General features: G+C 44.4%; 1 protein-coding gene across 1 annotated transcript in view; it reads right to left on the reverse strand.

The window, feature by feature from the left end:
• The window catches only part of LOC147418077 (DNA ligase 1-like), a 67,794-nt gene that overhangs the window by 41,279 nt on the left and 2,606 nt on the right, over positions 1–23,909 (reverse strand). Inside the window, 3 exon segments of the mRNA XM_086506846.1 lie at positions 23,323–23,454; positions 23,559–23,646; positions 23,758–23,852. Coding sequence (XP_086362972.1) covers positions 23,323–23,454; positions 23,559–23,646; positions 23,758–23,852 — 315 coding nt within the window.

Here is a 23,909-nt window from a genome sequence, read left to right on the forward strand (position 1 = left end):
TCAACCATTTAATTGGAGCTTTCTTCCTCAGAAGAGCAGTGGACCACCATGTTCGAGCATTTCCCTTGAAAAAAGATGTAGATGTCCTAATCTTGGAGTGCTATGAGTAATGCCCTCCAGAGAAAGCTATGTCAAACTGCTGAATGAAGTCCAAAGCCCTCGGAGCATCTCGGAATCCAGAAAAAGAGTCAAACTTAATCGACTGTCCACCTTCTTATTCTTTTACTTTCTTGCTTTTAGCTTCGAGGAAGTCATATTGGTTGGCTTTGTAAAAATGCTTCTTTGCATAAAACATGCGATCGTCGGAGTCCGAACTGTCTGAGGATGGCTCCTCTGTAGACTATCAAAAACTGGGCGAAATCTAGGCTTCTTTGCCTTTTTCTTGCCCTTCCCAAAGCTTTGCTTTTTGCTTTGAATTTTGTCTTCTTCGCTCGAGTCAGAAGAGCTAGAAGAACTGTCAAAAGAAGAAGAAGAAGAAGAACTGGGTAGTCCTTCAAATCACACACGCTTCTTTTGCTTTCTTGCCAATGCAAAAGAAGATTGACGACCCAAATAACCCAGGAAGTCAGTTCCTTTCTTGTGCTTTTTCTGATGCTTTTTGGATTTGTTGTTTGCCTCCAAAAGCAGGCTGATCTGGTGAATCACCTCTTGTGATTCTTGCTCTGTAGACATCCTCGGAGAAGGAGGTTTCTTGATTGCCGGTTTGATGGGTGGTTCAGTGGCCTTCTACCACTGGGTGTGTACTTCTATGAAGGATTGCTAAGACAAAAATTTTGCAAATTTTGGATCCTTCGCAATTTTAATCATCTGCTTTGTTGCCTCATCAACCAATTGTCGACGTTCCATCTCTTCAATCTTGAACTGAGTAGGCCGAGGTGGGCCGTACTCTTCCTATGTTTGCTCATGAGAATCTTCTTCGTGATCTCCTCCCGCACTCGCAGATGCAGAAGAAGTCGATTGTTTCTTGTTGGAATCCATAAGTGCCGCGAGAAAAGAATCGGACTTCCTGGTAGAAGAGAAATCGATGGCGCTCTGATACCATTGTAACAAAGTTGGACACCCCAAGTCAAGATTCTACCGCGACACAACAGAGATTCGATTCAAAACATTTCACAAAATTTACACGGCCCGGTGTAGTTCTGTGCCCAGAGGTATTGGCCCCAAAGACTGACGCCCCTTTCGGTATTTCTTTTTGTATTAATCTGTGTTCGAAGTACAAGAGAGCAAGCTAATGCTCACTCTCAGACTCTCCGTCCAGATGCTCTGAGAGTTGAGGCCTTGCCCACTTATTCAAAGGTACAAGGTTGAAAGGATGCCCAAAAGCATTAAACTCAAAATGCTTTTAATTTTCAAAAGCAATTGTCCCAAAAGCTGTCATAAAAATCAGCAAGCGTAAATTGCACAATTCTGTACGGCTTGCCATGTCAACAACGTAATTTTCGCCGCGATTTTCAGGCTGCCACATCAGGCCTGTCGATGCAATATCTTGGACCTGTTGCCACGTCAGCAGTGTGGTCCGTGTGTGTGGGCACTGCCACGTCATCAATTTGTGAATGACGTTCCGGGCTGATCTGAAAATGTTGCTTTTAGGGGCTGAAAACGCTGGTTTTCTGATGCTGAAAACATTGGGCTGACCTTGAGAAAACGCTAGAGCTCCTGAGGTGCTGCCAATCAAGTGTCTGCCTCCTTGTGTGTCTGCATTCATCTGCCAATCCTAGCACCCAATGAGTTTCTTTTATAGTTTCTTTAGCCATTTGCCCTACCTACATTCCAACAAGGGTAAATGAAGTCACTTATTAATAAATGACCTATAAGGGGTGGTTCACACGGTAAAATACCTGCATGATGAAATGTTGTCCTATGCAAGAGAGGGTAATGCAACTGTCACCGGCCTGGACATGCACGTCCTGTTAGAGGCTCACAAAGGTGCCAAGCTCAGTCCTAAGCTCCTGGATCATGTTAGACTGTGGTAGAACATGTCCACGTAGCGCAAGTGAAGTGTGCACGTGACTGGAAAACAATATAACCTTTCTACCACCCAAGTGTGGTAGATTGATTATGCCATTTCCCTCTTGAATAACAGGTCTTGAGTTCAACTCTCGTCGAATAGATCTTTGAGGTCTCTTGGGATAGTTTTCTTCTTCTTCTTCTTCTCTCTCTCTCTCTCTCTCTCTCTCTCTCTCTCTCTCTCTCTCTCTCTCTCTCTCTCTCTCTCTCTCTCTCTCTCTTAAAGTCAATGATTTTGAAGTTTTTATTCATGTGTTAGAGAGAGAGAGAGAGAGAGAGAAATGAAATGTAATATTATCGTCTTCAAAAGGCCAAAATGACCTATGAGACCAAAAGGTTTCATGTGGTGAATCTAATACCAGGTCTGGATACAAAAAGTACAAAGAACTGAAAAGGATATAGTGGGTAGAGGTGGGGTGAAAGCTGATACAAAGGGAATACAAAGAGAGAGAGACAGAGAGATGAAATGAAATGAGATGTTATATTGACGTCTTCAAACGGCCAAAATGACTTATGAGACGAAATTGATACAATTTTGGTGGATTTGATACAATGTTTGGTGAAACAGTAAAAGTGTGTACAAAATAACAATAAAGAAAATGATAAACTCGGTGGGTAAGTATCTAGGGAGGTATCAAAGATCAAAGGCTCGCATGGGTCGATGCCGAATGGTATTAATATCCTTCACAAAGAGGGGTTTGCACAGGACAGCTCTCGTGTCTCGCCAAGATAAGTCTAAAATCTACTATTGTAGTCTCTTGTGTCTGCCTCTCATCTTGGGTCTCTTGGATCTCCCAATCTCGATTGCTCAATCACTGAGTATGCCTCTACTGATGATATTGTCACAAAGTGATGATGCGGCGTACCCAACGGGAAAGAAATGGCCGAGAGGACAAGAGAAACCGTACCTGAAGATGTGAGGAAGTATTGAACCCAAAAAGCACCGACCGAGGGGCCTAACCCTAAAATCTCAAAGGCTTGAACTCTGGCTAGAAGGCTCGTAAAACACGTTGACATGCTGACGGGGCAGATCGCACGGATGCTGACGTGGTAGGGCTATACGAAATTTTCGCGTTTTGCGTTGGCTGTGCTACTTGGCAGGTTGTACGGAATTTCCCTTTGCTATGATACAGCCTTTGGCAGTTTCTATGCTAGTTTTTCTGAGCAGATGCTTTTGAGGTTAATGCTTTTGGACATCCCTTGTATTGTTTATAAGGACCCTTGGGGCTCTAACTCTATAGCATAGTCACAAGGGACTCCCTTTTTTGGGCTTCCCGTCCCCACTTGCAGTCCCGCCCTCTTGAATCTGGTCCAGTTCGGACTGCACAAGAGGGGAGCCACTGCACTCCTTTGTCACAGATTGCCTAGATTGAATAAAGTCATTGATTTTTCTTTGAGGTTTTGAGGGTAGAGATGGGTTGACAATATTTTCCAGAATGACTTTATGAAAAGATGTGTATTGAATTGTAAATTTCCTTAATTGAACTAAAAACGTGTGCTCTTTCATGTGTGTATTGCTAGAGACATGTAGAGAAGGATGAAATGACTGCAACATTTTGTCTGATCAATGATCTGAACTTAGTGCATCTAGACATCTGTTAGTAGAGATCAACGAGATCTAGATGTGATGGCTAAGTGAATGAAATCTAAATGAGAGCTGAATGAGATTCTAGTGCATCAAGATGTCTAACCGGATGAGGTGACTGGATATTGTTGTGAGAGCATCAAGAGTTCCGGAAGGAAAAGATGGTTGCACAATGATCTAGGTGCATCAAGAGTCCCGGACGGAATGAGGTGACCAGATTGAATGATTGAAATATGGTGTTCAATGTGAAGTAAGTGTCTGATTTTGTAAATTGCATGCTATGTGGATGTACCGTCTTGTGGAGATGGTCATGGGCATGGTTTGCTTGATTGAAATGTGAAAAGAAAGGAATATAAATTTGATTGTAACAAGATTTAGTAGATCAAAACAACCGTGGAAAGATCAACGTGGTCTAGATGTGATTGCTAAATCGTTACAATGATCATAATTTGTATCAGAGAACCTTGATAGAAATGGGATTAATTAGTGATTGATGTCTTTGTAGAAGTGCTGGATTGGTGGAGTCTAGTGCATGAGTACATGAGTCGGTGTCTATTGAAGAAAGTTTCTGTCCTACAACTGTTTTGCAAGCATAATCGAGGGTGATTACGATTCTTTCAAGAGGGGGGAATGTTGCAAAGTGATGTGGCGTGCCCAACGGGCAAGAAATGGCCGAGAGGACAAGAGAAACCGTACCCAAAGATGTCACAAACCGCTGACGTGTCAAAGCCTTGAAGAATGGAGCCAACTTACGAATGCTGGCCGAGGGGGCTAAAACCTAAGAAGAACAAGTAACAGAAGAAGAAGTCCTACCAACTTATGGGGACCCTGTCTGATGAGACCCCAAGTGACATAAAGGATTAAAATAAAGCAGGACCGGCACACATGCGTAGCAACTGATGACATGGCAAATTTTTGGAAATTACGCTGACAGTGCTGATGTGGCAGGCTATATGGATTTCCACGTCTTACGTTGATTGCTGAAGTGGCAATTGTACGGAATTCCGTGATTTACGTTGGTAGCTTTTTGGCATTGCTTTTGGACTAGAAGCTTTTGAGTTTGCAAGTTTTTCATGTAAACTGCTTTTCATAGCCAAGGGCCTTTAAATATGTGCTAAGGGCTCATTCTTTGGCATGCTTCTTGAAGAAGGTGCAGAGTTTGGAGTATCGGCTTGTACTGTGTTGATGCAATATAAAGAATTACCAAAAAAGGCGCCAAGGTTTGGGGCCAATACTCTTTGGAGTGGAATTCCGCCACTCCGTGTCGCGTGTCGTCTCTCTTTCAGTTCAGTTTGTTATTGAAGTGCTAAAAGTTTGTTCAATCTGTTCTTTTCTATTGGCACGCGGTGCCCGTCTTGTGACAAAGATCCGAGAAAGTGTTGAACCTAGAGAACACCAACCGAGGGGCCTAACCCTAAAAACTCAAAGGCTTGAACTTTGGTTGGCAAGTTCGTTAAAAACGCTGACATGGTGACGTGGCAGATCGTACGGATACTGACATGGTAGGGCTGTATGAAATTTCCGCGTTTGGCGTTGGTTGTGCATGTGGCAAGCTGTACAAAAATTCCGCTTTTTATGCTAGCAACTTTTAGCAATTTCTATGCTAGTTTTTGTAAGCTTTTGGGTGAAGTGCTTTTGGGGCTCTGCTTTTGGGCATCCCTTGTACTGTTTATAAGGACCCTTGGGGCCCCACTTTGTAGAGCATCCGGACACACAGTCTGAGAGCAGAGAACCCTCGGGAGTCGTAACAAGCTTGGACACTCCAAACAAGAAATCAATAGCAAGAGAGATGTCAAAAAATTTCAAGTTGTAATCTGCTAGATTTTCCATGGCAAGCATTTCAGGATACCCCACTCTACCAGAAGCTGCACTCCGCAAAAAAATGTCTTAGCTTTGGGCAAAAACTTTCTTGAAAGCTTGCAAAGTCCTCGCAGTGTGCAGCTTGGTAGCTATAGAAATCCACCACTTCATGGCACTACCTCTGAGAAAAACAATGGCTTATGCTCCATAACACAAAGCGATGAAGACGAGAGCGCGCCCGATGCGCGATGTAAGGGTGGGAGTGACTAATAACTTAGGGATCTGGACACGAAATTCTTTGATTAAATTTCTTGTAAAACTTAGAAGCACCATCTTGCTTTGTGTGCTCTTTGGTAGGACCGACATGCTTTGAGAAAGTGAAAGCTAAAGTCTACCGGCCCGGAGAAAAGCTTCAAGTTCTAAAAGCATCTGGCCTCCCAAAAGCAACCAGAGTAAATTCTCAAAATCTGTACGATCTACCACGTCATCAATCGGCACATTTCACAAACGTCCCTCCAGTGCCGCATCAGCATGTCATCGCAAAATCCAAAGCGCCCGTATTGGCCTGCCACGTCATCAGCTTCATACGCAATTGATTGGTTGTGTCTGCGGAGGTGGGTCCTGCTTTTAACTGGCTTTGGGTTACTTGGGCCCCATCAGACAGGGTCCCATAAGTTGGTGGGAACTTTCTTGAAAATTGGGCCCCATGGCAAGACTTTGTAAGTTGGTAAAACTTTTTCTAGTTCTTGTGCTTCTTCTGCTACTTCTTCTCTTAGGGTAACTTTTTCTAGTTCTTGTGCTTCTTTTGCTACTTCTTCTCTTAGGGTGTAGGCCCCTCGGCCAAGATGTGCAAGTCGGCTCCGATCTTCAGTGGCTTGAGACGTCAACAGTTTGTGACATAATGGGTTGTGCTTAAGCACAAGGCTAGGTTAAGCAAGGGGGTTGGTTGCTTGGAAGCAAGCCCTTGCCTACAAGGGAGCAACTTGCCGCTCTTTCTGTCACATTCACCAACCATACACACACACGTGCATTCACACAAACACATTCCTCTCTCTCTCTCTCTCTCTCTCTCTCTCTCTCTCTCTCTCTCTCTCTCTCTCTCTCTCTCGTGGCTTCAGCTATGCTCTATGCCTCAATGGACCACCAAGGCAGATCTGGTAGCACTGATGGATGGAGATGTCTCTATGATCTCTCGGATGATTCGAGCTAAGGCCTCAATGCCACATGAGATTATTCGAGCTGAGCTAATTGCCCCCCCTCTCGTAATTGAGGCTCTTACTAGATCAGTTTTCTTCATGCATGTGATTGCCCTTAAACAGCCAAAGGACGGAAACTTTCTTCAGTAGACACTGACTCTATATACTCATGCACCACACTCCACCAATCCAACACTTCTACAAAGACATCAGTCACTGATCAATCACATTTCTGTCAAGGTTCTCAAAAACAAATCCTAATCATTGTAACCATTTAGCAATCACATCCAAACCACACTGATCTTTTCACGGATGTCTTCATCTTTTAAATCTTGTTACTATCAAATTCATATCCTTTCACATTTCAATCAAGCAAACCATGCCCATGACCATCCTCACAAGACAGTACATCCACATAGCATGCAATTCAAAAATCACACACTTAGTTCACACTAAACACCGTGTTTTAATCTAGCCATCTCATTCCGTCCAGAACTCTTGATGCACCTAGATCACTGTGTAGTCATCTCATCCTTCAGAAACTCTTGATGCCCTCACACCAGTATCCAATCCACTCATCCAAATAGACATCATGATGCACTAGAATCTCATTCAGTTCACATTCACTTAGGCATCCAATCTAGATCTCACCAATCTCTAACAGATGTCTAGATACACTAAGTTCAAATCATTCATCAGACAAAATGTTGCAACCATTTCGCCTTTCTCTACATGTCTCTAACAATACACGCATGAAAGAGCACATGTTTTCGATTCAATCAAGGAAATTTCCAATTCAGTGCACACAGTTCATAAAGTCATTCCGAAAAATACTGTCAGCCCGTCAGTATCCTAAAATCTCAAAGAGAAATTATTATGAATCTGGAAAGGGCCATAGTATCGTATACTCAAATTAAGAAAAAGTAGCTCCTTACCCTTTTGTTTCCATAGGCGTGCCTTCTCAAATCATAGAAGCACCCAGTCATCCTCCTTCAATTGCAAGTCACATCAATGCTTGTCTGCTTCCTTCTTATGCCTTGCTTGAGACTTCTCAAGAGCCTCGTGCACCTATGCAAAAGCAATCTTCAGATCTTGAACATACTCATCTACTTTAAAAATCTTATCCTTGGTGCGTAGAATAGGTGGAACCTTCTCAACACCCTCAATGCACCTTCCTCGTAAGCACTATGTTGTTGTAGGCAAACTCCACCAAAGGCAAATACTTTGCCCATTGAGCCTTCTGATCAGAGATATAAGACTTCAACAAGACCCCTCAATCTCCGACTACCCATCTATCTGTGGGTGGAAAGAGGACAAGAACTGTAACCGAGTACCAATATTCTCTCAGATTGCCCTCCAAAACAAACTAGTAAAACAGGGATCTCTATCTGAAACTATAGACTAAAGCATGCCTAGTAGTCGAAATATATGTGAAACAAACAGTTAAACCAAATGATCTGGCTTAACCGTCTTCTTGACAGGAACCAAATGAGTCTCCTTATTAAATCTGTCGATGATTGTCCAGATGCCATCGTGCCCACTCTGACTCTTGGGAAGATCAAAAATGAAATCCATTGCTATACTTTCCCAAGGTCGGCTACGTATAGGTAAAGGATGCAAAAGACCCGATGCCTTGTGCATGTCAAACTTGACCTTCTAGCATACTAAACAATTGTGAACAAATACGTCCACGTCTTTTTTTTTAACCTCTGCCAGTAGAAAAACCTTTCAAGGTCGTTTCTTGTGATGGCCCAAAAAAGGTGGACAGTGGCACTCTCTCAAAACCTTATTCCTCAACACTTGTGTCACACACAAGTTTTTTTCCGCATCAAATAGCCTTCCTGGAGAGAATAGCCAGTAATCGCTTACCCACTCTGTAATCGGTCAAAAATGTCTGCAAAATCCGGATTTGTGGCATATTGATCTACCATATCCTCAAAGTTGTGGTGATGAATTGCCAAAATAGCCAAAACCAAAGGCAACGAGACAGTGCATCCACCACCACATTCTTCTATCCCTGAGCATGCACACTCTGAAAGTGAAATTGAGACAAAAATGTTTTCCCATTGCATCTGCTTGTCCGAAAGCTGTTTCTAAGACAAGAAAGAGCGCAAACTCTGGTGATCGATAAACATTGTAAAATTGGCTCCGAGTAGAAAGCGTCGCCACTGAGTACGAGCATGGATAACTGCCAAAAGCTCTTTCTCGTAAATCAGTACAACCTGTTATGGTTTGGAAAAATCGGCTCCGAGTAGAAAGCGTCGCCACTGAGTACGAGCATGAATAACTGTCAAAAGCTCTTTCTCGTAAATATGTGCAACCCGTTTTGGTTTGGAAAACATTCTGCTCTTATAAAGTATAACATGGCTCTCATGCATTAAGACCACTCCTAGACTATGTCTACTAGCATCACAATATACCTCAAACGGCTTTTGCAAGTCCAGCAAAACCAACACTGGGTCAGTTGTCAACTTCTCCTTGAGAGTTTTGAAGGCTGCAATCTCAGGTGGTCCCCGTGCGAAAGGAACCCTTTCTGTGTCAAAGCAAGTAGAGGAGAAGCTATCTCCAAAATCTTTGAATGAACCGTCGGTAGTAAGAGCACAAACACAAAAAGCTTCAATCCTCATGAACATTCTTCAAATCCGGCCAATCTCTGATGGTCTCAACCTTGGCCGGATCCACTTTGACACCCTCCACAGAGAGGATGTGTCCCAAAAAGCGTATCTTAGGTAAGAAAAACTCGCCTTTTCTTCCCATTTACCTAATAGGTGGTGTCGATGTTTTGCCTCATTCTTGGAGAATACGATGATATCGTCGAAAAGATGCCCACAAATGACCTATACTCTCGAAAAATCCTATCCATCATCTTTTTGAACGTTGCAAGAGCATTCGTGAGACCAAAAGGCATCACCAAATACTCGTACAATCAAAAAGACGTCATGAATATTGTCTCGTAGACATTCCCAGGAGCAATTCGGATCTGATGATAACCACTCTTCAAGTCAATTCTGTTGAAACAAGTAGAACCCTAAAGTCTGTCTAGTATACCATCAATCCTGGGAATTGGGAACATGTTCTTGATGATGATTTTATTGAGAGCCTTGTAGTCAATGCACATTCTCCAAGATCCATCTTTCTCTAAAACCAACAGCACTGACGAACAATAAGGTGATGTACTAGACTGAATGAGACCCTTCTCTAGAAGCTTTTTCACTAGGTTCATAATTTCCTCTTTCTTCTCCGGAATCCTCTGATGAACTTGCATCAGGTTCCCTTAGTTTGTCGAAACCCTCAAATGCGCTACCATCTAATTCTTGTACTATTCCGGAATCCTGTGATGACATGTCATCGGGTTCTCAACTTCTCGTGATTCATTCTCTTCACTGGAAGACTCTTGCCCTGATGAGGTGGATACTATCATGTCGGTGGGATAAGTCAACGAGCAGGCATGCATTCGAAATCCTTGCTTAGCATGTCCTATAAGTCTTTAAATAGATTCACAATTATGTTCCATACAAAACTCTTTTTGGCAAACCTCAACGAGACCGCTCAATCTGGTTTCTCAAAGTAATCTTCCGAAACGGCAAATAAGTATCCCAAAACCTCTCACAATTATCACTCAATGTCCCAGATCTCAATGAATTCTATGTGACTTGATTTTACGTTCAATGGCTCTCGTCTTTTTGCAAGTGCTAGATTTGTGTCGTCTAGTGCGTCGGTACTTAAGAGTCAATGTCTAGTGAACTAGTTACTGGCTTCTGTCTTTTTGCAAGTGTAATCGAGGGCGATTACGATTCTTCCAAGAGGGGGGTATGTCACAAAGTGATGACGTGGCAAGACACTAGCAAATGAAAAATGACTCTGTAAGTTGTCCCAACTTATTGTCCCTTTCCGCCAACGGGGCCCAAGGGACACAAGAAAAATAAAAACCAATTGGTTGGTTGGCTGGTTGGCTTGGCAAGTTGTACGCACACTGCAAATCACGCTAACATGCTGACATGGCAAGCCGTACGGAGTCCCGCTAAACGCGATGATAGGTGTTGAGATGGCAACGTACGGATTTTTGTGTTTTCGCTGGCAGCTTTTGGGCCAATAGCTTTTGAGTTTGAACATTTTTTATGTACTCCTTTTGGAGAGGCCATAGGCCTTTAAATATGAACCCAAGGCACTCTTACACTCACTTTGCTGACGAGCAGTTGAGAAGAGAGTAAATACCGAAAGGGGCGCCAGACTTTGGGGTCAATACCTCTGGGCACGAAACTACACGGGCCTTGTCGACTCTACTGAATTGTGATAAAGTTTGTGAAGTGTTTTTAAGCGATTCTCTCGCGTGTCATACCAGATTCCTGACTTGGGTTGTCCAAGTCTGTTACAACCATCACTACAAAGGTATGCATGACTGAATAATCACTCACGGGATTTACTTTGGGAAAACATTGTGTAAATGTTAAGAAGCGCGGGCATTCTTAAATTACTCTCTCTTTCTTTTGCTATAGCTTGCAATCGAGGACGATTGCTTTGATTTAGAGGGTTATATGTGACAAGTTTTAGGGTTAAAGATTTTGTCTCGAAGTCATAGACACAATTGATCATTGCGTTCATTTGGCACTCTCTCTGACGCTAAATGGACTATTTTCTTATTTTTCTGAGTGATTTCTATTTATTGAGATTTAGTATGGCATTTATTAATAATTGTTTTTCAGCCTATTAATTTCCTTGGTTGTGGGCTCTCATTGATGCCTACTCGACCCAGCTTTGTCATGCTATAAAGGAAGCCCATTGGGCGCTTGTAGAGCAAAGAACGAGGGAATTGGTAGTAGCACCAAGCCATGCCACAGAAGCCAGCAGAAGCCCAACGTTTTCTCAGCATGACCAGCCAACGTTTTTCGGCCAGAAGACCAGCGTTTTCAGCCAGCATGATCAGCGTTCTCAACCCAAGACAGCCAGCGTTTTCATCTTAGAAGCGCAAGCAGATTTCAGCCTAGCCTTGTCGTGGTTGCAAATCCTTAGCCATCGACATCACTATCAGATTCCGGCATTCAACCGTAGCAACGTCGTAGTCATCGTCGTCGTCACAGTCATCGACACAGTATCCCAGCACCTAGTACCCTTGTGCATAGGCTCGGCATAAGGATCCATAGACCCATTAGTACCTCATCGTCGACGTCGTCATCGACATAAACCCCATCAGTACCTCGTCGTCGACATAGACCCAATTGTTACCTTGTCGTCATCGTCGACATAGACCCCATCAATACCCCGTCATCATCGTCCACATAGAACCCATCAGTACTTCAGTACCCACAATACCTCAATACCTGCAATACCCTTCAATATCTCAGTAGTACCCCAGCATCATTAGCATCAATACCCATTAGCATCAGCATCTCAACATTTAGTCATTGTATCAGCATTGTGCAAGAATAAACAAAGTACTTGCTCTAGCAACAGAGCAAGGGGGCCCTTGAGGGTTTGGGACCTGACATTCGGTGTCGTCTCTTTTCTCTCTCTCTCTCTCTCGTGTCTCTCTCTTTCATTCAGTTCAATTCTTTCAAGTGAAGTAAATTGTCCCTTGTGTTTGTGCAGAGTACTAGATCCGAGCTAAATCCTTAAACACTTCCACTGCACTTGACACCGAAAAACCCTCACACATGGCTCGATTGAACACGATTGAACATTAAGCTTCTCCCATGTCAATTAAGTGGTGCTCCCCGAAACTAGAAAGCGGTATACTCCAAGGTGAGATGAGCAAGTAAAATGATTGCCATATCCTCTTCAAAAAACCATCTTCCCTACTTGCCAAATCACTCGTTGCATCTTGGGCAGCTTATGAATGTGATCTCTCCTAGTCTTGGACTTCCAAGATCCAACATCTGCATTTGAACCTCAAGGGAAGCCCTTTTCATAGGCGTCATCCGGCTGTGTACCTTGTCCAAGGTAGCAATGCCTTTCGAGCATTTGTTATACTTCGAATGTGTTCATGTGCTGTTCGGGTACAAGTGTGTTGCAGCAAAAGTGATTTATGGTGATAACTCATGATGAGTCTTTTCCAGCCTTCTTCTGCACAGAGAAGTGTTTGGACAAAAGTAGATCGAGGTCCCCTATTGAAGAGTTGCCATGGTCCTCTCCCAATTCTTCAGACAAAAACTTGTCCTCATTGGAAACTCCATTGATTCTCTCAGTTTGGACTACAAAAAACGGATCAGATCTTCCGTCGAAAAAGAATCATATGAGCTTTGATATCATTGTAACACGCTTGAACACCCAAGAGAGAAATCAATAGCAACACACGAACAAAAACTGCAACAAACTCACCTGAATAGAGAGAGAGAGAGAGAGAGAGAGCCAACACCAAGTGGCAGAGTTTTGCTTCCTGAAACGAACGAGAAGATAGGATATCCCGGCTACACGGACCGCCTACAGATACGCGTCGGACGAACCACCCGACCATAGCCACCATCTGACAGCTCCCCCGTGTTGGGGCAGCGTCCGAGGACGTAGGCGTGCACCTGTAAGACCGAGCGTCCCATACCACCCGACCTCACCTCCTCGAGGTGACCTGGTGCACTCCTAGCCTCGAGGGCTAACCACTGGCACTCTGTCAGTGGGGGTCGATAACTGTAAATGAGGCCTTGGTTTCCCTTTTATAATAATGGCCGGCCTCACCTCCTCGACGTGACCTCGCGCACTCCTAGCCTCGAGGGCTAACCACTGGCACTCTGCCAATGGGGGTCGATAACTGTAAATGAGGCCTTGGTTTCCCTTTTATAATAATGGCCGGCCACATTGGCCGGGTTCACACTACGTCCGCCCGGACACTGGACGCCCATCCTGACAGCATCTGGGCTAGATCCCCTCTCCTGTGAGAGCGAGACATAACATACTTCCCCCCTTAAGAACCATTGATGTCCTCATCAATGAAGTGGGGATATTGAGCCTTCAGAGCTCTAACAAGTTCCCAAGTAGCAAACCTTTCAGATTGACCCTTCCATTTAATTAAGTACTCGTCATAAGCCTTTTGACGTGAATGACGGGTACGATGATGTAAAACTGCTTCTGGTTCTCGAGGAATATACTCAATCTGAAAGGTTTGCTACTTCATGAAATGAACGAGGAGATAGGATCTCCCGGCTACACGGACCGCCTACAGATACGCGTCGGACAAACCACTCGACCATAGCCACCATCCGGCAACTCCCCTGTGCTGGGGCCAGCGTCCGAGGACGTAGGCGTGCACCTATAAGACCAAGCGTCCCATACCACCCGGCCTCACCTCCTCGAGGTGACCTCGCGCACTCCTAGCCTCGAGGGCTAACCACTGGCACTCTGCCAGTGGGGGTCGATAACTGTAAATGAGGCCTTGGCCTCCCTTTTATAATAATAGCCGGCCACATTGGCCGGGTTCACACTACATCCGCCCGACATTGGACGCCCATCCCGACGGCATCTGGGCTAGATCCCCTCTCCCGTGAGCGAGACATAACACTTCCCCATGCACTAGCCCCAAAGATTGGCACCCCTTTCGGTATTTATTTCTTGACTGATGATCACAAAATACAACTACCAGCAAGTGTGCTCTACGTCAAGCTTCCAAGATGATTTGCCAGAGCCCACCCCACATGGCACACTTAAATAGGTTATAGAGGTGCCCTAAATCTGGGCGCCCCCAAAAGCAACGAACTACTAACAACAAAGCCTCTGAAAAAGGCCTGCAAGCTGCCATATAGGCTGGCATAAGGATTTCCACAGTTTGCGGAACAAAATCTAGAAATTACCACATCAGCATTGCATTGTTATTTTTTCTGCCAACTTTGCTTTATTTTAATGTCCGGTCACTTTGGTGTCCCCTTGTTAGGGCCAGGCTGCCATTACATTTGTGAAATGGCACCCTTTACCTTTATAATTGTCTTGACTAGAGAACGATTATCCACTTTCAATCACTGTTAAAGCATCTTTTCTTCTTAGGACATAAATCAGTTATGCCAGGGGCCCTAAACTCCATGCTATGAAGGTCCTGCACCCAGTTTACCAATACACCACTAACGGCAGTATCATGATCATCAATTCGCAAGGGTCGGTGATAACTAAGTAGCACTACATGCTCCCAACACACCAACACAAAGCTCTGAGGACAAAATTCTATCATAACTCCAGAGATGCACGACAGACTCAGCCCTGATAAAGCCTAGTATGAAACAAAAGCACCAAGGGAACCAGACCAGATTATGGACCTTTGAGTTGTTTTACCTCCTTAAGCATCTTCCATCAAAAGCTATGTTTCAGCTTTAAAGACGTATTACAAGTGAAAACAATTACTAACTTAAAATTGTCAAAGTCGACGATGCGGAAGCGTAGAGACCAAGGGGAGTGAGCACGAGAGAGAGAGAGAGAGAGAGAGAGAGTCTTCTGAACCAATCAACCTTGGCAATGAATAACTGAATGTGTATACAATGGAGCCAGGGGGTTGCTTATATAGCAATCCCAGTAAACTGCCCTACCCAAGACTTTGACAAATAAGAAAAATAAATACCTAAAAGCCAAACTAAATAATGGGATCACATTGGGCAGTTCACTCGAGATGCCAAAACTTTAATACCCTCTCTGCAGCTCATAGCGGACATCAATAGTGAGACCAAGTCGATGAAGAAGCTACCATGGACACCCCAGTAGTGGCCACTAACTGGATACACCTCGGTGTTGCTCTCCTCAACTTTGTACCTGAAAGTAATGCCATCTTGAGCATCGGTTGCCTTTGTAGAAACTTTGAATTGTAGACCATACTACGCCTAATAATCCCCATTCGTGAACTGTGAACACATCACGTCCAAAATATAAAACTCCAAGATAATGGACTGTTGGAACACATCCTGTCCGTAATTTGACCAACAACAATGAATTGGCTAGCCCATCCATAGTGTTTTAGACGTCTGATTGGTTTCCTGCCAGATGCATGTGCATTGAACTCCGACCTACAGGTCCAAACACCAAAAACTTGAACTCCAACACAAGGGTCCAAATTAATTATAGGGAGCATGTGCTTGCCCCTCTCTGCCACTCACAAGCCTCTCTCTGGTTGAAGCTAGTGGTAAGACCGATCTTCATGTGACTAGAAGACGAGAGTCTGTGCCAATGTAGTCACCACCACACCAACAGCCTCCTTGCTATCCTTCCCTGTCACGTGACACATCCAACCCTATGTGTCCGTGGACAAGCTACAGCATGATCAAGGTTCAGTAAGTCCAGTCAATCTAGATTAGAGAGTCTATTGACCGTGCATGCCCAGTCACTTAGTGTAGATGCATATCCTCTTGTTGCACACAGCATGATCATAAGCATTCCCATCAAAATCCATCAGATTCCATCAGGAAATTTTCCAGTGCATTTAGCCTATTTTACCTATTTTTGACATTTTTCACTTATTATTTTTAAGTCACTTTTGTTGGAAAGTAGGTAGGGCAAATTGAGCAAGTTTGTATATAAGCAAACCTAGACTAGCACTATTTGGCAGAAGAGGCAGCAGGAGCACTCGCTCAACATGCAACTTCTCAACAAAACCCCAAGCCCTAGCGTTTTTGCTCCAAAGCAACCACCAAGCGTTTTTGGACCAGATCAACCAACGCTTTTGCTTTTGGAGATCCCTGGCGACAGAAGACTCAACAAGAAGCCTAGCGTTTTGCATTTGCAAAACAATCGGCGACAGCAGAAGACCATCTCAGCCCTAGCGTTTTTTATTTGCAGATCAGCCCCAACGTTTTGCAGATTTACCGCGACGGAACATCAAGAACCATCAGCGTTTTCAGTTTTCAGCCCTTCGACACCGCAGATCGAGTCCCGAACCTCGCAGATCTCACCTTCCCGCAACAGTTCCTCGCCGCACGGTCAGTTTCGGCAAGGTTTACAGTTTCAGCCCGGAAAACGCAGATTTCAACATCTGCGTCATTGTTGCATCGTAGTCATTGACATCGTCATCGACATAGAGTCAGAATTCAACAGATACAAGATTTGCAGATTTCAGCCCTTAGCGTTTTCAGATTTCAGCCCGTCTCGTCGTCGACATCGTCGGCAAGTCCAAGCATTGTAGAGATTTGTGCAATCATAAGTAGACCACTCTCGCCATAGAGAGCGAGAGCGGCCTTCGGAGGAGGGTTTTACAACGTCTCTGGTTTAGTATTCTCTTCTCTATCTCTCAGTCTCATACACTTCCATTCACAGTGTCCATTCACTTTGTTTGTGTCCATTGCACTCTCTCACTAAAGGAACGAAAGGCTCTCCCTTCCGTAAGTAAAAGGAACCTTGAGCACAGTTCGGAGCACTCATCTTGAGCAAAGTTCAAACATTCATTCCGTTGCACCTAACATTGGTATCAGAACTTTGGCAGTGTTCTGTATCACTCAAGAAAAGAACCACAAGAATCACAAGGATTTTTTTTGCTTGTTGCGGTCGCACGATTCGCTTGGGCGTGTCGATTCCTAATCGTGTTTTTGAAGAGTAACAGGAATCCCAGGAAAGAAGGGCTTGTCCAACCTCCCCTTGTGTCTCTTTTCACTCATTGAGAGCGGACCGTGCACTTAGCGGCCGGCCAATCGACGTGAGGTGGGAAAAAGCAACCTTGGTGTGAGCGCAAGGCCGCCAAGGGATGTGCCCACAGAAAAGAGAAGAACTTGGGTGAAGAGAAGATCTTTCTCAAACACGGTTTGCAAGCGAAAGGAAACCTCAAGACCCTCAAGAACCCAAATCCCTCGTGGACTTGAGAACCAAAGATCATAGTGCATGGTCATCACCCAAAGCGGAATGGATACTTCGCATACAGGTGATGAGCATGAGAGAGGCGACGAAGAATTTTCCCCACCAAGAAATTTTTCCAACCCTCCCCCTTCGCCATCTACGCCACAAAGTGTATCAAACCCTATGGAGGCAATGGTCAAGCAGATGATGGACATGATGGCCACACAAGAAGAGACTCGCATGAACATGATGGCCAAACAAGAAGAGACTCGCATTGCTTTGGAACGCGAACGCGACGAATGAAAAGAAAGAAAAGAACAAAGAAAGGAAGCAAAGGCAGCACGACGCACGGCCTTGGAGGTCGAGCGTGAAGCTCAAAAAGTGACCTTGGCGGCCGAGCGTGAAGCTCAAAGATTGGCCTTGGAGACAGAGCGTGAAGCTCAAAGAGTGGCCTTGGAGATCGAGCGTGAGGCTCAAAGAGCACTACGCACTCAAGAATTGATTCAACAAGTACTTGTCTCGAAGTTCGAACCAACCAAAGATCGTGGGAGTTCCTCAAGTGGCGCAAGCCACGATGCGGATCCCAACCATCCAGTCACAGAGAAGTTGACTTTCAATAAGTATGATGGTAAGATGGATGCTACAGTTATTCATTCTTGGTTGCATCAACTTAATGCTTATTTTGCGACAACTAAGAAGACAAGAAATAGCAAAGTTTTGACGACAGCCATGTACCTTGCCGGTGATGCCATCAATTGGTGCCACGCATGGCAAGAGGCACAGTTAGCCGCGCACCTAGAGGAAGCCGACGAACTCACGCCCCTTTCCTTCAATTGAGTTGATTTCCAAGACAAGCTCAAGGCGCGGTTTATGCCAACTCAATACCTCGCACGATTGAAGGACGATTGGCACGCTTTCAAGTAAAATGGTATGCCGGTTATGTCTTTTTCTAATCATGTTTTGCAGCTAGGTACCCAATTACGCAAGTCGGATGATGAACGCAAAGAGGCATTCCTTTTTGGGTTAGACGACTATATCAAGTTTGATGTAGAAGTCGTCGATCCAATCGATCTCAACAAGGCAGTAGCGATCGCTCTCGCACAGGAGATGAAGCACAACAAGGGAAAGCCTAAGGAAAACAAGACTTCCACAAGTACCTCGCAGACTTCTCAGAACCCTTAGAACGGCAAGAACGGTAAGAATGGTAAGAATGGTAACTCTTCTAACCAATCTTCCAACAGTCTCTCAAAAAAGAATTCTTCCAATGAATCTAAGGGTAAGGGTAAGGCTAACACAATTGCTAAACCTAAGCTTACTCCAAATGAAAAGGTAGCACAAGGAATTGTAGGAGGATACGTCACGTCGGAAGAGCAAAGCACTTATTCTAAGGAAGGTCGTTTTCATTGTCACATTAAGGGTCACATAAAAAGAACATGTCCTAAGCTTGAATCGAATGAATCTAAAGAATCCACAAAACCCACTTCCTCTATCAATGCAATTAATGATAACACGAGTGTGCCCCAAGCTTCTCTTGACCCTCCCATTGATGATTCTCTCATTAAATGTTATGGTCAGGTGTCGGGGCAGCGCTTTCTCATATTGTTTGACCCAGGTAGTATGCATAATGTGATCAATCCCTCTCTTGTTGAGAGAGCTTGCACAGAAGTTAGTCAGAAATCTCCTCTTGAGGTCTCTGGCTTTGTTCCCAGTATGGACTCTCTCATCACACAGGAGTGTCGTTTACAATTCAACAACAAGCTCCCTTGACTAGAAGATTTTTTGTCTCTCCTCTCTCAGGATGTGATATGATTTTGGGCATTCGATGGTTTCGTGATCTTAATCCTCTCATTGATTGGGAGGCTAACACTTTCACTCTCTATGCCAAAAGTGATTCTCCCATTGTCATTCGTGGAGAGGACATTGTTCATTCTCCCTCTCTCGTTGCTAATATGCAAGACAAGATTGAAAGGATTCATGAGAAGGCGACTCTCTCAGTCTCTTCTTCTCTAAAGCAAGACACACATGATTTGCATGATGATTTGAATGATAATGATGAGCATGATGATTTGGATGCCAATGACAAGCATGATGATTTGCATGAAGATGATGTGATTGTTCCCAAGGATGATGAGTTAGTTGATGCTTTTTCTAGCGAAGCTAACCTCGTTGTAGATTCGATCACTCACGAAGAACCGATCTTGGCTTTCGAGTCGAGGTCCAAAGAACCCCCACAGGACGATTCGATCACTCAAGAAGAACCGATCTTGGCTCTCGAGCCTAGGTCCAAAGAACCCTCACAGGAAGTATTATGTGTTCGCATGATTGATACGCACGCATTGTTCGAATGTTTCATTCGTGATCGTTTCTTGTATTTTAGTCAGCGTCTTTATGTAATCCCTTTTCCTAGGCATGACATATTGTACGTTGAGCACATTTCACTCATGGATGAGCACAAATGTATGCGGATTTTTCATGAAACGCTGAAAAGTATGCATTCAAGGAAGTCACATTCCCTGTCTCTTCCTTGGCATAACACGTTCGTAGAAAGAGCACAAGAAAGTATGAGCACCAAGCATAGGCATTTCCATTGTGTTTTGCCACAGTTCATTGATTTAGATCAACACGATTCGATCTCATTGTTTGCGTGTGTGGTGAACAGTTTGGCACTCCGTCTCTTTGTTCATCTACATTACATGCACAGTCTTTGAGGAAGACGAGCTTTTCCAGTCACTTTACATGGAATAGGTATGTACATGTTTTTGTGTTGGAAGTGGTTTCAAGAATTTTCAACCATGGAGATTCTTGAAGAAGGAAAAACATGATTCTCGACGAAGTTGAAGCATTGAAGGAGCCACAGAAGACTTTGTCTCGCTTTCGGCGCGGCCCAAAGAAGCAAGCACTGCAGACCTTTATGAAGTTCAAGTACCGCACGACCCACACAACAGAGTGGGCCGGCGAAGAGTCCCTTCCAGGATTCTGGATGCTATTTGCGATCTCCCTCGACGCCATACAGTTTGGTACCAGTACCTCACTTTGAAAAGGAGGGGATGTCACGTGACACATCCAACCCTGTGTCTGTGGACAAGCTACAGCATGATCAGGGTTCAATCAATCCAGTCAATCTAGATTAGAAGTAATCTGGCACTTTTGTGAGTCTATTCGTAGACCGTGCATGCCCAGTCACTTAGTGTAGATGCATATCCTCTGGTTACACACAGCATGATCATAAGCATTCCCATCAAAATCCATCACATTCCATCAAGAAAATTTTCCAGTACATTTAGCCTATTTTACCTATTTTTGACATTACTTATTATTTTTAAGTGACTTTTGTTGGAAAGTAGGTAGGGCAAATTGAGTAAGTTTGTATATAAGCAAACCTAGACTAGCACTATTTGGCAGAAGACACAACAGGAGCACTCACTCAATAAGCAACTTCTCGACAGAACCCCAAGCCCTAGCGTTTTTGCTCCACGGCAACCACCTAGCGTTTTTGGACCAAATCAACCAACGTTTTTGCTTTTGCAGATCCCTGGCGACAAAAGACTCAACAAGAAGCCTAGCATTTTTAATTTACAGATCAGCCCCAGTGTTTTGCAGATTTACCGCAACGGAACATCAAGCACCATCAGCGTTTTCAGTTTTCAGCCCTTAAGACACCGCAGATCGAGTCCCGAACCTCGCAGATCTCACCTTCCCGCAACAATTCCTCGCCGCACGGTCAGTTCCCGCAAGGTTTACAATTTCAGCCCGGAAAACGCAGATTTCAACATCTACGTCGTCGTTGCATCGTCGTCATCAACATAGAGTCAGAATTCAGCAGATAAAAGATTTGCAGATTTCAGCCCTTAGCGTTTTCAGATTTCAGCCCGTCTCGTCGTCGTCCTCATCGTCGTTGACATCGTCGGCAAGTCCAAGCATTGTAGAGATTTGTGCAATCATAAGTAGACCGCTCTCGCCATAGAGAGTGGGGCCTTCGGAGGAGGGTTTTACAACGTCTCTAGTGTCGTATTCTCTTCTCTATCTCTCAGTCTCATACACTTCCATTCACAGTGTCCATTCACTTTGTTTGTGTCCATTGCACTCTCTCACTAAAGGAACGAAAGGCTCTCCCTTCCGTAAGTAAAAGGAACCTTGAGCACAGTTCGGAGCACTCATCTTGAGCAAAGTTCAAACATTCATTCCGTTGCACCTTACATTCCCTGAGTCACTATCACTGCTTTCCTCTTGTTGCTTGCTTTTACCTTTGTCCTTTGTAGAATTTCTGTCTTTGCCTTTGGATTTGCAATCCTTGGCCAAATGACCACGCTTTCCACATTTGTAACAACGGTACTTTGTCCTCTTTCTAGAATCCGAGCAGCAAGTGCTTCACCATGTGCTTCCACTGTCTCAGAAATCTGAATATTGCCTTGAGTTACCAACAGGGCTTTCTCCTCAATGAGAAAAGAGTTGAGATCATCATATTCCAGATTTTCCTTAGTGACTTGCACTGTTTCATACTCTTGAGGCAACTTCGTGAGAACCAAAGCAGCTAACTGGATACTCGTCAGTGCACTCTTCATAGTTGATAGTTGATCATGAATAACTTTAGTCTTCATAAGAAATGATTGCATGGAACTTCATCGGGAAAAGTGGATGGCAAACAACTGTCCAAGAAGGGTGACTGCTCGCATCGTAGAATCCCGATCAAACATACCTACGAGCTTGAACCACATTTCGTTGGCAGTCTTCAAGGTCTAAATAGCTGGAGAAAGGTCCTTTGTAAGGGATTCCGCAATGGCCGACATTGCCTTCGCATTAGCCGCATCCCAATCGACACACGATTTGAGATATTTGTCATCTTGAAGGCGGGTATACCTGTTGTGGGAATTCCGAGTGGGACGAGACTCCAAGTCGTCAACATCCCATAAACCTTTCCGTGAGAACTAGTGTCGCATAATCAAATTCCAATGAGCGTAGTTATTCCCGTTCAATTTGTCGTTGGAGCTTGAGCAAGGTGAGGCCATGGTGAAGTTGCAAGATCTGGAACTCCGAGAACCTTCTCGCACTCCAAAGTGTGGCCCACGAACCAAGCCGCAAGATCTCCGATTTCCTCGCCTCTGCCAAGCCGCTCCACACCCTCTGCTATCCCTCTCTTCCACTGCAAAGCCGCTCGCCTCGCCATTTCCCAAACCGCTTCACCACTATGGTTTTCACACTTCCCAAAGCCAATCAAGAGACCCTCTTTTGATGCCCCTCTCTTGGGCTCGAGGTCAATTGACAAGCCGCTGGGACAAGCCGCTGGGCACAGCGTTTTGAAACGCTTTAGTGGGAAAAGGGGAGCACTCCTGGCGTTAGCAGGTTTTGAAACGCCCTCAGATAGTTGGTCTCTTCTCTGCACACTGCCACCACAAGGCGTTTTGAGATGCTCGCAGGGGACAGGAGGAAACCGGTGCCGGCTGAAGATGTTCCACTGCAAAACGCCAACGTTTTGAAACACTAGGGGCGGCCAATGGGAATCTTTGGGTGCTGCCGGCGAGAGCACAAGGGGGGTAAGTTGTAACTTCCGGTGACATGGTTCTCTTCTCTTGCGGGACAGCTTCTTCTCCTCCAAGGCCTTCAAACGACACGGAGCTCCACCAAGTGCTTTGATACCATGTCAAAGTCGACGATGCGAGAGCGTAGGGACCAAGGGGAGTGAGCACGAGAGAGAGAGAGAGAGAGAGAGAGAGAGAGAGAGAGAGAGTGTGTCTCCTGAACCAATCAACCTTGGCAACGAATAACTGAATGTGTATACAATGGAGGCAAGGGGTTGCTTATATAGCAATCCCAATAAATTGCCCTACCCAAGACTTTGACAAATAAGTAAACTAAATACCTAAAAGCCAAACTAAATAATGGGATCACATTGGGCAGTTCACTTGAGATGCCAAAACTTTAACAAAAACAAGAGCCAAAATACCTTAGAACTGCATGAAATTTATATAGACTTTTGTGATCCTCAAATCACTGCTGTGGTAAAAAAGTTACCTCTCTGCGAACTTTCAGTGGCTCCTGTAGAAGCTCTTTTCCATTCAAGTAAAGAAGGTCGAAAGCATACACGCACACTTGCACTTTGATGTTGCTTAATGTGACTGCTTTGCGAGCTCTTGTGCTCAGAACCTTTCAGGATCCATAATCAACAACTGCCTTAGAGTTTGCACTCTCAAACAGCATGGTAAGACATAAATAACATTATCAAAAAAATCACAAGTCAGACGGCTCACCTGGAAAGGCAAGATGTGGTCAGCCTCCCTATCATAAGCCACAATCTCACAATCTAGAACAAATGACTTGACATCATCCTTCTTATACCTGCAGGGACCTCAACATTGAATAATAGCACTGGACCAAAATATAGACTTCACAGCCTCTTAGGCCTACAAAGCCATGAAAGAAAAGACATGCCTAAATAGTGTTTATAACCTGATCATGGCTTCAGCAACATCCAAAAACTTCCCTGTTGTACACTCCGCATTGCGACTGTATATTTCAACCGAGCCACTGTCCATGAAATGTATCTGAAAGTAGCTTCACATTAGACTGAAAATTTGAGAACTATATCTTGATACGACAGG

The sequence above is a fragment of the Adiantum capillus-veneris genome, chromosome 30 (assembly GCF_014529385.1).
Source record: "Adiantum capillus-veneris isolate H3 chromosome 30, ASM1452938v2, whole genome shotgun sequence".
Taxonomy (NCBI): domain Eukaryota; kingdom Viridiplantae; phylum Streptophyta; class Polypodiopsida; order Polypodiales; family Pteridaceae; genus Adiantum; species Adiantum capillus-veneris.